Source organism: Calypte anna, chromosome 8 (assembly GCF_003957555.1).
Source record: "Calypte anna isolate BGI_N300 chromosome 8, bCalAnn1_v1.p, whole genome shotgun sequence".
In the NCBI taxonomy this organism is placed as follows: domain Eukaryota; kingdom Metazoa; phylum Chordata; class Aves; order Apodiformes; family Trochilidae; genus Calypte; species Calypte anna.
Genome location: NC_044254.1, coordinates 18,529,800 through 18,546,153, shown reverse-complemented (window position 1 = coordinate 18,546,153; position 16,354 = coordinate 18,529,800). Strand labels below are relative to the sequence as shown.

The window sequence follows — 16,354 nt, the reverse complement described above, 5'->3', positions numbered from 1 at the left end:
TCCTCCTTAAGGCACCTAGGATAGAGCCAGACAGTTCAAAAGTGCTCAGCAAATATTTCTTTGGCAAATCCACCCCTAGCTGTGGCTTTGTGTCCTACAGTCATTGAGGCTTGCAAGAGTCAATCACAATTCACCTCTCTGTTGGAGGAAAGTCATGAGCATCACCTCTTCTACAGGAAATTATAACAAAATACATTACGGTATTCATATGTGCTCTTGCCATAGCTTATTGCAAGAAGACCAGAGGCAGCAGGTAGAGGAAGATATTATTTTTACCACACTGCTAGTGAAAGCAGCAATAGCCTCACACATGTAATGCTATTGCAGCACTCAATGTCCATATTGCAGCACAGACCCCTTACTAGATCAAATATTGGCTCTGAGTTGAGTGCCACTGTCTGTATGGCATTCTTTGAGGGTAATGTGCCATTGTCAGGTTTAAAGTTTTCTGAGTGTTCATCAATGAAAGGCATAAACTTGAGTAATAATTCAAGAGCACTTTATAGCTAATTAAAGCTGAAATAACTTTCTCTGGAAGACAGAATACAGCTCAGAGACCTTTTAGCACATCCCTCCCCTCCCAACAACCAGCATTTGGTGGTATTAGCATACTACCTGTTTATTCAAGAGGATGTACAAAAAGTTCAGCTAACAGTTCTTTCCTTTGTAACCAACAGCTGTGTAAATATTATCCCAGCCTCTCCTTTGACATTCATCTAAGCCTCAGACCTTGTGTGCAAAATGATACAAATGGAGCTCAGCACTGCTGTAGCCACCACTGCGTCCCAACGCACCTAAGACTGTGGATCTAGTTTCTCCTGTGAGTGCTGTGATGCTGTATGATTCACCCCTGAAGCAACCTCATTTTTTAGACAGCTTTACTAAGAATTGCTAAATTTTAACCGTAGAGCTGAATATGGTGAAAGTTTTGTTAAATCTATGTATCAAGATTTGCATGAAAATCCCCCCAAAAAGCAGCCAGATTGCAGCTTTGCATTGTTTACAACCACTATCCTGCATAGTTGCTATCTTGATTAGCCCAGATGAAAAGCTGTGTTAAGTTTTATAAACTTCTCTTTATGTCTGTTTTCAAGTCAATACACTTTTGAAGGCTATTTGCCATTCCCATTTTCTCTGTGGTAGTTAAGATGAAATTCTTTCTGTATGCACCAGATAGCCCTTAAACAATGGGACAGAAATATTGAGATTTTTCTATTGCACAGCAGGTCAGATTTATGAATTGATGCATGCTTCATCACAGCTGATAATGAAAAGTTTTGGATAGGTACAAAAGGCCCAAACACGTTCACTTGAGCATCTTCAGATTGCACTGAACTCCATTCTGAACTTCCTACAGGCTGATTTTGAAAAGGTAGACCTTCCTCAGGATCAGTACTAGCCACCCAAATTATTCATTCAAGACAAAAAGTAAGGCAAAGCCTCCACTGTAGTATTATTTTCTACCTACCACTTTCCCATCACAAAAACTACTCAAAGGCTCAGAGCTCTTATTTAGACTCACAGAGCTTGGCTGAGCTTCTCTTTCAGCTCACACCAACATCCTGAAGTTTCTCTGGGAATTTTTTATGGCCTCTGATTTTAGAGAGATCAGTGATGAAGGCCTTCGTGGGATACAGAGATCATGGCTGCAATAACTCCCTGCCCCACAAGACATTCCTGACACAAGCTGTGAGCCAGGGCTGTGCTGCCCTCAGCCCATTTGAACTTTTGGGGATACCCATAACCCCTTACAACATGAGCACTGGACTCCTTCCCAGCCTGGGACTGGACAGAAGATAAGGCAACATTTCTGGGAAAGGACCTGCAGCTGCTCTGCATGGATGGGGCTGGAGAGAAGCAGTGCTCTGTACAAATCTACCTTTTCTCTGTCTTCCTTCAGCAACTTTCTGGGAATGAAAACTGTAATTCCTCATTCCAATTTAATTCTTTAAAATTGAGATTCAGGAACTTTGCTGCAAATAAACATTAAATATATAAACATGCAAGTCACCACCTATGCTTATGATCTCCCTCCCTGTAACTTATGTAGATTGCTGCCTATGTGCATAGCTTTTACAAATAAAACATAAAAGCCAAAGCATATCCTGAATAGCTATTTTTCTTTATCACAACATCATTACAAGCAGCCTACTAACATAAACAAAGATTGGACTCGGCTGTTTTTGAACAAACAACCATTTATTGTCAAGGCCTTTCAGGAGCTTCCATTTTCCTTTTTGAAAAACATGATCTTGTGCCAACCTAACAAATGGATAACATTAAGTAATAAGCAAAATAATGGGACACCATGCCACACTGGTTTATAGACAACTTTAGGCTGTCACAGTTGCACAAGTCTAAGCTAAGGCAGAAACCCAGTTAAATAAAGCCTACATATTAAATAAAAATCCCACCAGCAGAGTCCCACTGGGCATAGCTGCTGTTCCTAAACACTACAACTGTCCTTTCAAGCAGGAGGATGCACAGCAATAAGTGTCCAAGGGCAGAGCAGCCAAAGTGCTTCTCTCTCCTCCCCGCTGCTGGAGCAGTGTGCAGGAGAGCCCAACCGGGGAGCCTTTTCCTTGGATCAGCTCCTGGCACAGTGGCAAAGAGCAGAGGCCAGAGCTCTCTCTGCCCTAAATGAGCAGCCACACGTGTGGTGGGCAGATCAAAGGAGAAGCCCCCTCACCTCTGCTGCCGTGGCTGTGCAGCAGCAGGTGAAGCTCTGGCCCCTGGTGCTCATGGAATGTTAATTCCACCAGAAGTCTCCATTTTGAAGTTACTGTGAATCTCTTAAATTTTGCCTGAAGTAATCAGACAACAACCTATCCATTAGACAATGAACAGAGATTATTCAGCTTCCTTGTACCCCAGCAACAGCAGCTTCCTTCCTGCCAGTGATTGTGGTCGTGATTAACTGCGCAGTTCAAGGTGAAGGAAGAATGCGGTTCCAGGCATATATGGCTTCCTTTAACCTCAGCAAAACACAGTACCAGATATTTCAATTAAGTGTGTACCAAGGTCACGAAATCAATTTCTTATCACCAAAAAACACTCATACTGTAAATTTCATTTTCAAGCCATAATCTCTAAATTAAATCTGTGTACGTAAAAAATATACAGTTCAAAATCGGAGTTCTTCAGCTCCCTCCTCCTTCTGCTGCCGAGCAGCATTTTCACAAGCATCACCTGCCTTTGTGCTCTATATTTAGAGCACAATGTTTGGTTAGATTCTAATCCTGGAGAATGTCATTATCTCTTTCTTTGGCAAATAGAAGCCCAAAGTGTCAGTTACCTTCTTAAACTGTTTCATACACACAGGTCTGAGCAGGGTTTGATATTCTGTCTGCCAACAGCTCAGTTGGCAATTTTTCACAGTCATACATGGAAAAATTTTGCACCAGCATATCATCCCAAATAAATTACACATTTCAAATGAGGTTACAGACAACTTCACCACTCCTGGGAAGTTTATTCTGGAAGAGGAAAATAAACAACAAAAAAATAGGAAAAAAACAATCCCTAAGAGAACACTTTTCTACTATTGAACTCTGAGTTATTGAACAGAGAGTAAAAGTAAAATCATTATGCCAGGTTGGTGGAATATTATATGAAAATCAATGTAGCTACACAGAAATTACATCTTCTTCTCTTATGTGTGTAAATCCTTAGGATACTTTCCTTGTTACATGAGTAACACAAACTTCATAGCCTCAAAGGCAACCAAAGAATCCAATAGCTGTAGCAGGCTTTACAGTGTGCAGACCTAGGTACAGAATATGTCTCAAGGAAGTGGAATTTAAAGATACAATTTATTTCCAATAAAACCTGGTCTTACCTTAACAAAAGCTAATTTGAAATATCCAACCACAGAACAAGTAAAACAATTTTGAGATTGACTTAATTTTCTTTTTATAGAAAAGACTGCTTTCTATGCATATATCTACTTACACATGTGTGAACATTTGTGTGCATTCATTATACTTGTATGAGTATATATGTTCTGTAAATACCTTCCATCCTTGTATTGCTTCTGTTGGACCTTTTGGGATCACTTCACATGCTAGAGATACAGGATGTGAATCATGTCTCTGGCAGACACAAAGTGAGCATACTCAGAGATAATAAGTTTAAAGCTCCTTAAAAGAATTTTCCCACATCCTCTAAACATGTAACATATTGATTGATTCTTAGGACCATAAAGTGGGATGAAAAGAGTATTTTCTCAAGAAGGGAAATTAGCAGTATTTGGCAAGGGTTAAAACACAATTAAACAAATAAGAACCATCCATGTGCAGCTGATCAGCTTGAAAGTTTGGGTCCATTTTTGAGAGAGACAACTAACTTTTCTACCATATCGTCTACATACATTTTTAGATGCAAACAGGACTACTTTAAGAAAAACTGGATATTACTAAAGATACAAAAATAGGAACTTTTGTTTCTTCCTGGCCCAGTCAAACATGCATTACTGTATCTAAGTCATGCTCAAATTACCATTTCAAGAAAATGTAAGCAAAAAGCATGGAAAAAAGAATAGAGCTGCCTGTTTTATTTTTGTAGGGGGAGGGTTGTTTGTTTTGTTTTTTCTTTCTTACATTATGAATGCTATGAGTCTATCAAGGGCTTGGCCCAAGGCTTATTAAAATGAAGGTAAATCTTACAAATTATCATAGCTGGCTGTAGCTCTGGCCCAGGTGAGCTGTGCTGTCTGTCAGTAGGAAGGAGAGGTAACCCTCTGAAGATTTCTCTCTATCTCTTTCAAGTAAGAAACAGGGATTTTTCAAACGAGTGAGAAAGCTGCATTTGGGACTTTGAATGTATAAAATGCTTTGAGTCAAAATTTTATGGACTCAGCCATTTACAGACATAAGACAATTGGACTAAGACAGACTCCACTGTGTCTTGTTCAGCAAGATTGCATTGTTACTTCATATTGCACTGCTCTCCATCTGACTAATGTTCTTATGCATCACCAGACACTCTTGTAACACACTCTCCCCTTTCAAATTCCCAATCTACCCTTAAAAGCTTTTACTAAAATATAATTTCAACACCAGCTAGTTACAATAAGCAAAATCAGTCATAAAAACTAAAGACACCTCTACAAAAACACAGTTTTGACTAAATGCTAGACAAGGTAATGGCAATTTTCAGGAGCATAAACATAGCTTCATCCTTTGCAACTTGAAGGCAGCCATACAACAGCTATTTAGTCCCCAGAAGTCTACATCTAGTGTATATACAACCCAAATTCACAGAAAAGTGTAAAATCTTGCACATGAAAAGGCAAAAGCCATATATATAAAAGTGTAGGTTCCCAGCTGGCCAGGAACCTGCTGTGTTAACCTGTATGTTAATGCCCACACTTTCCCAGGAAAGTGCAGTCCAGAGTATTAAACCCTCCTGGCTAATTTTTCCAGGCTTTTCAATTCCATGGTCTAACTACAGGTTTAATCTGGAACATGTGATCAGGATACCTCAGCTGGCAATATTGCACAGCTCTGTGATCGATCTCCGCACTTCAGGAAAAGCTGAATAACATTCAGCTATGTTATGACCAACGAAGGCCTGGAAGGCAGGAAAACTTTCTGCTCCCTGGAGAGGAAATCTGAAGACGTGAAATTAATTAAATGTAATACTCATATATGAAACAAATAGGATGGTGCCTCCTAACACCTCTTAGGATCACCAAAAGGCCAGACACCTAAGTCTGAAGCAGGAATTCTGAACTCAGAGATAACTTCTGCCCTTTCACACAGTCAGCCTCCACCTTGAAACCATGTAAACGAGTCAGCAGAATTCGGAGGCAAAGTGTCAGAGACTGGAACACACAGGAGAAGGGAAGAAAAGGAAAAAGAGTAAGAGAGAGTGAGAGATGAGCCCAGAGGCAGAGGAGTGTGTCCAAATGGCTGGCAATCAGTGGTCTGCTTTGGCTTCCCTCATAGCACATCCCAAGTCTTCCAAGCTGTCACCCACTTTGTTGAGCCCTGTTATTTGTGTTTGGCTAAGGCATATCTTGCTCCTGCTGTGCAATGCTAGTAGCAGCTGCAATTTGCCTTTTTATTGCTTGTGGTATCTGATAGCAGTGAAATGAATTTAGGAAGTGTGTGGATTGGATCTTCCGTATCAGTGATTTCAGACTATTTGGTAAACACAGAAGTGACATCCAATGATATATGCCTGCTGGCAAAAAAAAAAATAAAAAATTCTTTTCTGGTGAACCAACATTTGGATTAGATCGTTCTCTATTGAAGGACACTTCTAGATAGAAAGAACTTATTATACACAGTGGTTTTACAGGGTCGTGTTAATATGAAAGGTGAAAATACCCTCAGAGCTGCAGAATGACAATGGTGACACCAGTGAATCAAAACAAATTCAGTGACCACAATACAAGTTGATGGTGGGACAGAGCAACACCACCTTAGAGCAAGGAGCCGATGTCTTACAGCAAAGCTCCTTTTTGCAGCTGGCAAAAGCCAGAAAGTTGGTCATATGACTCTTAGTAATACAAGAAAATATGTTTGTGTTCAGATATTGAGTAGGCTTTCGATTTGTATCAGCTGAGTTTACACAAATTGCCCTGCTCTAACAAGGATACTCTATTTTGATTGAAAATATCACTTTAGAGTGGTAATTTTTTTTTATTCTGGAAGATGATAAAAACTTGTAAACTACACTTCAGAAAGAGAGTCAGTGCCTAGCCTCAATACAGTCTTTCTTTGAAAGACTAAGACCCCACACAATATTTCTCGAGGAGCTGTAACCATTTTACAAGTGAGACTGATTAATTTTGCAGCATAATTTCCAAGTGACGTTTACAAGGGAATATTGTGCGGGGATATCTGGGAGGGATATTGTGTTCAGACCTTTCCTGCTTGCCTGTACCCTCCTGGAACAAACAGCACTGCTTCATTTTCCTTCCGTATTTTACAAAGTTAAAGTAAACACTGTAATCACACTGTTTACTTTAATTTCCTGCAGTGTGCCAGCAAAGCAGCAAATTGGCAGTCAGCAATCAAGAAGCAGCCAGTATTGAAACAGCAGAGCTGCTTGGGAAAGCATCAATGATGCCAACTCATTTTTTCTTCTGTTTTAAAAATAAAATGTTGGCTTCTATGAAGGATCAGAAAGTTTGTATGTTTCCTTTAATTTTCTTTTGGAAGAAAGCTGAGATTATGAGCAACACCTAATTTATATGGCCGACTCTTTCTATTTAAAGAAATGGATATATACAAGTTGCAAGTATATGCTATTTATCTGTAAAAAAAAATCCATGGTATTTTTGCACAAGAGGAACTTAACTTGTCTATAAATCAGTCTTATCTGGATATACTTGTATTTTTATGCTGAGTTCTAGCTGTGCTGCTTCAATTAGGTGTATGATAATTTGAAACTAATGCCTCGTGCATTCCAATCAGAATACACATCTGCCTAAGAATGGCATCTGAAAAGGCAAATAGTTTTATTTTCAGAGGCCGTTCTTTTCCAACTTATACTAAATAAAAGAAGGAATATAAATACAAAAGAAGAAGTAAGTAGGGTAGTATTTTGTACCTCTGAGGTGTAAAGCTTGGCAAGGTGACTCATTTATGGCTTTCTGGAAGACAATGTACAGAAGGAATTTATTGCCATGTTAGTTATAATTTCAATATATAAAAGAGGCCAGATCTTGCAATCAGTTATTCTCCTGAGTGTGTGGATTCCTGCACATATTCTTACTGAAGACAATGAGATTATGAAGAGAATTAACTTTTTATTAGACTAGCCAAAGTATGCATTTGGAAGGTCCAAAACATGACCTAATTTAAAGTGGTTGAAACCTTGTGGGAAAGATTGTAAGAGGATAATTATTTTAAAAGCCATGACTTTGACACCAGGAAATTAAATTCATATCTATATGTCTTTATCTATACACAGCAAATCCAATAATCTTGAGCTCTCTGCAGTCACTTAGCCAGCTGGCAAAGGGAGCAAAGTAAAAACTAACAAACCCCATTCCTAAGGTATGCTGACATCAGTGATTCATGATTCATCAATAATGGTGCTGGAAATAAATGTAGCAGGGCATTATTGCCTTTTGCAGCATAGTAAACTCCAGGGAAAATGTCTAAGTTTATCACATTGAGAAGACAAAGCAAGCAAAGAAATAACTTTCACAAGTATTTAAGAGGTGTCACAAGCAAATGAAAATAAAGAAAGAAATGTAAACCTTTTAAATACAGTGAGAATGTACCTATAAACAAAAAAGGACAGTTTTCTAGCTATACATGCTTAGGAGGACTCACGTGAAAACTAGCATTCTTTGCTGTTCAACATTTTTACAAGAAAGACTTTTAATTGTTTATACCAGAATAAAACCACTGATCTAATTTAATTGTCTACCAGGATAAGGACAATGAAGAAGTTAGTTCTATGCTATACAAAATTATTAGTGTTGTTAACAGTAATTACAATTCTCACAAGCTATCTAACAAAAAGGGCAAATATGTAAACATAACACAGTGTATATATTCTTTTGCAAAGGCCTGTATTAGCACATAACTGATGATCTCCTTCAAAGGTAACTGCACTATTGTAGTTAAAACCTAAGATTATTCACTGAAGAAAAACGAGTGGCTATCTCTAGAGCAGCAGATACACCTGATGCTTTTGCCACACAGATGAGTAAGATCTAATACATCATTGAATCACTGAGGCTTTGCTTTACACTTTTGTAGCCTTAAACTATGATAGGGTTCAGCCTATATTTCTAATCCTTTTAGAGGCTTACCAATTAAAACCAGGTGACTTGTTTATGCTATTAGAGGACTATTGTGCAATATTAATAATGAACCACGTAACAAGCTGCCCTAGAGAAACGGGGTGTCTCTTTCAGAGTCAACAGCCACATAGTTCTGCTTCATGACTTAGCTGGAGGGTAAGGGACTTTGGTGGTTGTTGAGGTGTTTAACCAGAGAAAACATTGGTCTCCTGCAATGAGGCTTGCTTCAAACCATTGCCATAGAACTGAAAAGCACCACAAATAGATCTAGTAGCTGGTTTTCTTGGGCTGATACTGACGATTTCATTTTAAAGACTGAGTTTCCAAACTGTGACATTAGTATAATTCTTACAAAACAATAAATCGATACATGTGTGGATGTATATTTCACAGTATCAAATTTTCTTTAGACTAACTATAAATGTTTTAATGAATTTGGATATAGATTTCCCTAAGAAAATATAAGCAAAAGAGAAAGTGAAGAAAAGGTACTGTATGAGAAAAAAGAACATGGAAGGTAAAATAAATCCTTCCTCACACAAATAGATTTAACACCAGAATGGGACCATCTATAATGGATGGATTCAAGAACATCAGTATTGTCAGTAAAGTAAAAAAATATCTTTACTGTAAATTTAATTAATGATATATTATCACAACTTTCTAGAAAAGTACAGGCAAGGTAGTGGATACCAAATAATAGTAGATAAATAAATACTGGTCTGATTTGTTCCTGGTAGCATCACTAAAAATTGACTTGTTTTTCTTCTTTGCATTATTCACAAGTGTAGGCCTTTGACTCTGCAGACATAATGTGCACTTAACTTCTAAATCAAGCAGCTTACTCATGGTACTAAAAGTGAATTAGTGCAAATACAATACTTGTGTGGTGAAGGCCATTTCTTCTTATTTTCATTTGACCAGTTCAATAGACAAATAATGACTAACCTCTATTTAGGGCAAGAAATAACTTCAGTGATTACATAAGATGTGATGCAAAGAAGAAACTGAGAGAACAGTGTTTGTTCAGCCTTAAGAAGAGAAGGCAAAGGAGAAAACAAATTGTTGTCTACAGCTACCTAAGTAGGGGTCACAGGGGTTTATAGAGGAGATAAAACTAAACTATTATTAAAAATGTACAGAAGTGCACATAAGAGGCAGCAGTTCCCAACTGCAACTAGAGAAATTGTGACTAGGTATCAAAAACATGTTTACAATATTATGGCAGTGAACCACTTGAAGAGGGGCCCAGAGAGGTGGGTGATTTTGACCCTTGGAGATATTAAAAACTTGCCTGCACAAGGTCCCTCCTCTAAGTTGGATCTGCTCCAAGTGGGGAGCTGGGCCAGATAACCTTCGGTAGTCTCTTCCAAACTAAATTATTCTACGATTTCTGTGATTTCTTATTGTTTATTATTTTAGCCAGCTATTTTTCTCTCTAAGCATCCCAGCTTATAAGAGGGTAGACAGTCTTCATAGGAAAAAAGTCCACACATTCATGGCAAAGAAGCTAAAAAAATGCAAGCTAAGGGTGGGCAGTTTACCCGTGCCCAGACCAAAACAAAGTTTCTCTGTTACTGCTAAAAATCCCCCCAACTGACCAAAAAGATGGTCAATATTCATAACTACTTCTTGATACAGTGACAATTGACAATATTCATATGAACTTCAGCTTGCCTGCAGCTGAGCATAGCTATATCTAACAGCAAATATAGCACTAGAGCTAATGAAAGACAACTCAATTTTGAAGGCAGGGAAAATAATTCTTTTCTTTGAAAGGACGCTAAAGGTATCCAGAGGCAGAGCCCTCTGTGGGATTTCTGAAATATTTCCCTTGCAAGCAACTGTAATGGAAAAATTAATATTGGCTTCACATATGAGCACGTCTCTGTGGCACACATCCCTTCTCCGTCTTTCAGATTAGCCCAGGACCTGTAATATTTGATCATGATCAGTTGCTGGTAAGAGAGGTCTAGTGTTATGTGCTTCAATGAGATGTAAGGGTTGGAGAGGAGCAACCTTCAGAATTCCTGAGTCACAAGGGAAATTGCTGAAGCTAAATCAAAGAAGATACATCATCAGCTGTCATGGAAAAGGGAAGGACCTAAATTGAAGCTGGAAAACATGTCGTACTTAGCTGGAATGCATGGTATGCTATACTAAAATACAAGGTTGAAGAAAAACTGAAGAATTTTCTCAAAACTGCTAAAGTTTTTGGCTTTGAGAACACGTTAGTGTAAGATGTAGTGACATAAAATTTAACTCTTGAGCAAATGGGCTTTTGAGAAAGTTTTTCAAGCAAGCACTTAATAGAAATGCACGTAGGTAACATCTGCTTACCGGAACAGAACTCTATGCCATCTCCTGTATATCCCTGGGAGCAATAGCAGCCTATTATCCCACTCTGGACTTCACACCTGGCATCTTTGTGGCATGTCACATTGCAGCTCACAGAAGTGCAACCATAGTCCAGCAGACTGGAAATCAGGACTGAAACAAAAGAAAATTTTGATTCTAAAACCTTCATTCTAAACTCTAAAATCATACAAAAGAAAACCATAAAACTGGTGTATTCCAATAAACATAACATCATGACAGAATCACCTGTATTGCAGGATGAGGCAAGGGCCACCAACTATGGGGACTGTTTTGGTAAAACTACCCAGTGTCTAGAAACAGCAGACACTGTGGGTTAAGAGCTCGTATGTACTCAGTGTATAATTGGTAAATAATGTATAAGTTGCTTGTTGATCTGGGTGAAACCTTTGAAATGTTTTAAAAGTGCTCTAGTTCTTTCCAGAAAAGCACGTTTATTTGATATGTATTAAGTGTAACCCAAACTGCCCGATATATGTCAAGTTAAAAATACCAAGGAGCATTCCCTTATAGGAGTTTTATAAGCACTTCCATATTTCTGTAGCTAACACATGCATGGGCTGAGAGATTAAATTGACGTGTCAAAGTATTTACCACGTTATAGAATTAGGATTTAAAAAATTCTCCAGATTATTTAATCTCTTAGAATACTGTTCCTATGTTTAGAAAGCACTATTTTCCTTTTTTCCATCCACTGAATGTTCACTAAACAGTATAGCTACTTTCCTGCTGTATGACTACGTATGATTTTCAACTCAAAGAAAACAAAAGATTCTCTGCCTTTGAGAAAATTAATGGCTGACTGAATAATTATACACACTCTGTAACAGGTTAGAAACGGGGCATTTAATTCAGAAAGGAAAGTAAGTTTTTATTTCGTACTTTATGAAATGTTTATAGGACATAATAAAAGCTGCAGAAGGCAAAGCCCCTTTTAGATGTTCTCTTCCCCCATAGCTCTGCTTTTTCCTACCCAAATATGATTCTGGATATTTTCTAGCCTAGTGTTACAATTACAGGTTTCATTGCTTCAGAAAATCTCTCTGAAGTGAGATTTCACTCACTGTTTTCTTGGACAAATTAAAACAACATGAAAAATTAGAAAGACTAGAAATTATGCACAATTGTATATTATGCAAATCAATTTAGGTATCACCAAGTTCTATATTTTCCCTCTGTTTGTGATAGAGAAGACCATTTTACAGAGATTAAAAGAGAAATCTGTAGGACTATTTTACTGTTTGTAACATGTGAAAACTAAAAATCTCTGAGGCGGATGAAGGGAGGCGAAAAAACCCCAACAAGCTCACAGAAAACCACAGTATTTTTACTTTTTTACATAACAAAAGCAACAGTGAGATAAAGACTGGTATTTGTGGGGTTTAGTTTTGGGATGATGCTAACCCTGCAGTTACTAAATCCAGTAGCAAGCACCGAATGAAGCTATGAGGACTTTCAGTCCCGTGTACCCAGCAGCTTCCCTCCATTTCCAACACACCCATTTCTCTGCAGCCCCCATCACTGTTGCCACAGGTCTCCTTGCCAGACCCCAATCCCTTCCCACCTGCCCCTCACTCCCCAGGGAAGGAGATTTCACCTACCTAGGAATGGAAGCAGTTTCATTGGTGTTGCTGTTGCTGTGCGGTGCCTGGTGCAGAGCCCCTGTGTCACAGAAAAAAACTCCCTGCCTTAAAATGTATGACCATGTGCAAAATGTGCACACATGCCTATCAGGAAAGTGCCGTCCTGGTACTGCCCTGAAATTGCTTTGTCCTTAGCTTCAGGTTTCCAAAACGTCCTGAGACTCACAGGCAGGACAGGGAGAGTCAGGAGGGGTGGATGGAGGACCTGGTCTTCTGGCAAATAGGGAACAAATGGGAGAGGAATAAGCACAAAAATTAAAAGAGACGCAGGAACCTGGGTCTTGCAGGGGATATCAGAGAAGATCCAGGAGTGAGTAGGTTGAGAGGAGCATGGGTTAAAGGAACTGCTGGGGAGGGTGCCTGGGGCAGGGGGAGGATGAAGATGGAAGGGGTGAGCTGCAGCCTGCCGGCAGAAGGAGTTAAGGAGCAGCAGAAAAGGTGGAGCAAATCAGGGAGAGTGAGGAAAAGGTGGAGATAAGTAACAAGCTAAGGGTTTACAGGCTCAGAAGTAACCATCTACATGCTTCCTTCCACCTCTTCCTGGTGAGCTGAGTATTTGTGAGGTTCAAAACCTATTTTGTTTGAGACAGCCTTGCCTGACTGCAGTCGTTCTTCCTGATGCTTTCTTCAGTTTTAAGGCAAATCTTTACTGTAGCCAAGCAATGTTGCTTTAAGGATAATGGCCTGTGAGGAGGTACAGGAAATCCACCGAACTCTGCTTTGTGAAGAAAACAAAGATGTACATGCAGGGAGGAAAGAGGCAGGAAAGCAATTGTATGGCTGGGGAGCTCAGGAGCCAAAGGACCCTAAATTTCTATGGGTTTGTGAGACTGAAACAGGGCGTTGTGTAGTTGGAAATACTCAATAGAGCTAATCTGGTAGAGCATTTCACATGTCTTTCTGTTAAACATGAGAGCAGCTCTATCCTCATTACAGCTTCCTAATCTGTAATACTTCAGCACGTCCTTATATTATGCATGGACATGGTAATAGTTTCTCTAATCTTGTTATGGATGATGTGCATATCATCATTTCCCAGCTTTCTGGAGGTGATGACTCATTGTAAAACTGAAGCACTGATGTGTTCCTGTCTTTATAGATGGAAGCAGAAGGACACGCACAAACAGGCATGCTGCTGGAAGAACAGAGAATTTCTAAACTAACATAGCCATGGATGTGTGGAATGTCACTGTGGCAAAATATGTCATGTCTGACTATAAAGTTTTGGAGTTTGGAAGGGAACAATACAAGGGCACCAGATTGTTCCTAGGAGTCATAAGTGGATATGGCAAAATTTTTCCTAAACTTCTAAGAAACTATTTGCTCACCGCCATTTTCCAGCTTCATAATTGCTGCTGGCTGAAGTTCAACAAGTTAAGCTCTGCTCAGGCCAGGGAGGTGTGAAGCATGTTGAAATAGCACGTAGGTGTCTGGATGGCACAAAGTACTTCTGCAGCTCCTTGGGAAAGAGAGAGGAAGCTCCAGTAACCGGATGTTGATTTCCAATAATAATGAATAATGAACAAAGGATCCAGGTGTAGGAAGACTGTTTTTCTCCTGTTTCACTTTGTGAGGGGGGAAGGACTTAAAGAGGAAGAGAGGAAAGGACTAGGAGATAGTTTGTTTTGTTAAGTTTTCCTGTAACCTAATGCACAGAGACACAGAGGAACAGAAAGTCAGATGAGCTGAGGGGAGCTTTGATCTGCATGTCCTTAATGCTGATGTGTTGTACTGAAAACTTGGCTTGTCTGAAATAACTTACAGCTTGTGCTGCTGAATTTAAGTGAACTTATAATGGCTGGATTTGGAAAGACTGTAATGCATAAATAACATCTCATTGCCCTGTCTCTTTACTTCCTGAAATCAAGCTATGAAATGTTTAATAGTAAGCAAGTGGAGAAAGCAAGAAGTTACAACCTAAAATTCAGGTCTTCAGAGCTGGAACCATACTTCTGAAAGTAAGAGATTTCAATTTCATCTGGACACCAGCTTTCTGCAAGGGGTGTTAAATAGAGTGTTTTGAGAGCAATTAATCAGTCATAGTGATTTATAGTAAAACCTGATTTTTTTTCCTATGCAAGAACATGGGATAAATTGTGGATGACTCAGGAAAAAAAAAATTCACTAGAAGAAGGCAAATGTCTTCTTTCATTTTCGCTGGCAAAAAACATCGTAAGTTGGATTTTATTAGTCAGTAGTTCAGACTTATCAACGGGACCAGGCCAGGCACATCAGGCTACTTTCCATCTGAAACTGTATTGCTGAACCACTTACTTGACTCACAGGCAAAGTGGACAACTTCAAAGGCAGTGCATAGGTCTAATTGGCAAATGGGTTACACTCACACTGACAGTGGGTGAGGAGGGAGCACATAAAGAAGAAAGATATGGAAGAACAGAGCAAGGACAGGAGAAGGAAGGTTAGGCCAGGAGGAACTCTGGGTGATAAAAGGAGCTTCGATCAGATTTAAAAGGCAATGGGGAGACAGTGAAGAAGAGGGATTTAGGAATATCTTAATGAGATCTCAATACTGGGAGCAGTGGATTACTTTTGCATTAGACTACTTTGAAAACTGGCTAATGTGTGTGTCAGTTAGAAGCTGAAGACAGCAAGGTCGCAGTAGGCATGGATGGGGAGAAGGATGGACTTGACAAAGATTTTATGGGGAGAATAAAAAGGAAAGGGGAGATTTCTAAGTCATTTTTGAGATTAAACCAGGAGGATTTTCTGATAATATCTATTGGCATACAGGAATAAGGAGTTGAACAAGTGGAGATGAGAAGGTGAAGACATGAGAAAGTAGACACCTTGAAATTTGTGCTGTCAAAATTTTCAAAATATGCTGAGAAAAATCATCAAGGTGTCATAAAACTGAAGTATTGATGGGTTTCTGTCTCTAATAGGCAGAAAGGAGGGGCACACTCAAACATGCATATTTCTGGAAGACAGGAGAATATATCTAAACCAAACACAAAGGTACAAGAATGTGGAATGTCAGAACTGCAGAACTCATTTCTCTTTTCCTTGAATAAAGAAGCATTAAAAATAAATGGCTTGTGGAAACACTCCAAAAGACATCTTTTCCATTTTTACTCATGGGAAACAAAGCTCCAAATCTGTACTTAAATGTGTTGTTCGTATTATAAATGGGATCATATATCTTTGCAAGACTGAATTGTGAGTGCATAAGTACATGAATATACACAGGTTAACATACTTGGCTTCAAACCACACATTTTTGATTACTGATCACTGTGATTGCAATATCTTATGTGTGACTGTAGAGTTCTCCAGTTGGTGTTTTTTTTTTGCTGGTGAACTGATAGGAAAACATCGGGCTGCTCTTAGAAATTACTGGATACTCTCAAAGCTTTGCATGGTGAAGATAGGTGTTTATTCACAGTGGTTTAAAGGCAATTGGGATGCTGATTGCGCAGACAATGCTATGAAACTAAGACCCACAGCTAAAGAGGGATGGAAGTCTTCCTAGTGCTCAGTCTCAGCTGCTTTCAAAAGATAAATATGCATAAATATAAACCAACAGATTTAATTCCAGAAACTGCCTATA

General features: G+C 39.0%; 1 protein-coding gene across 1 annotated transcript in view; it reads right to left on the bottom strand.

The window, feature by feature from the left end:
• The window catches only part of ADGRL4 (adhesion G protein-coupled receptor L4), a 73,118-nt gene extending 59,736 nt beyond the window's left edge, over positions 1–13,382 (bottom strand). Inside the window, exons 1-2 of the mRNA XM_030455451.1 lie at positions 12,745–13,382; positions 11,108–11,257 (exon numbers count right to left, since the gene is read on the bottom strand). Coding sequence (XP_030311311.1) covers positions 11,108–11,257; positions 12,745–12,766 — 172 coding nt within the window. The 5' untranslated portion in view covers positions 12,767–13,382. The remainder of the gene's footprint in view (positions 1–11,107; positions 11,258–12,744) is intronic.
• Between the last annotated feature and the right edge of the window lie 2,972 nt (positions 13,383–16,354).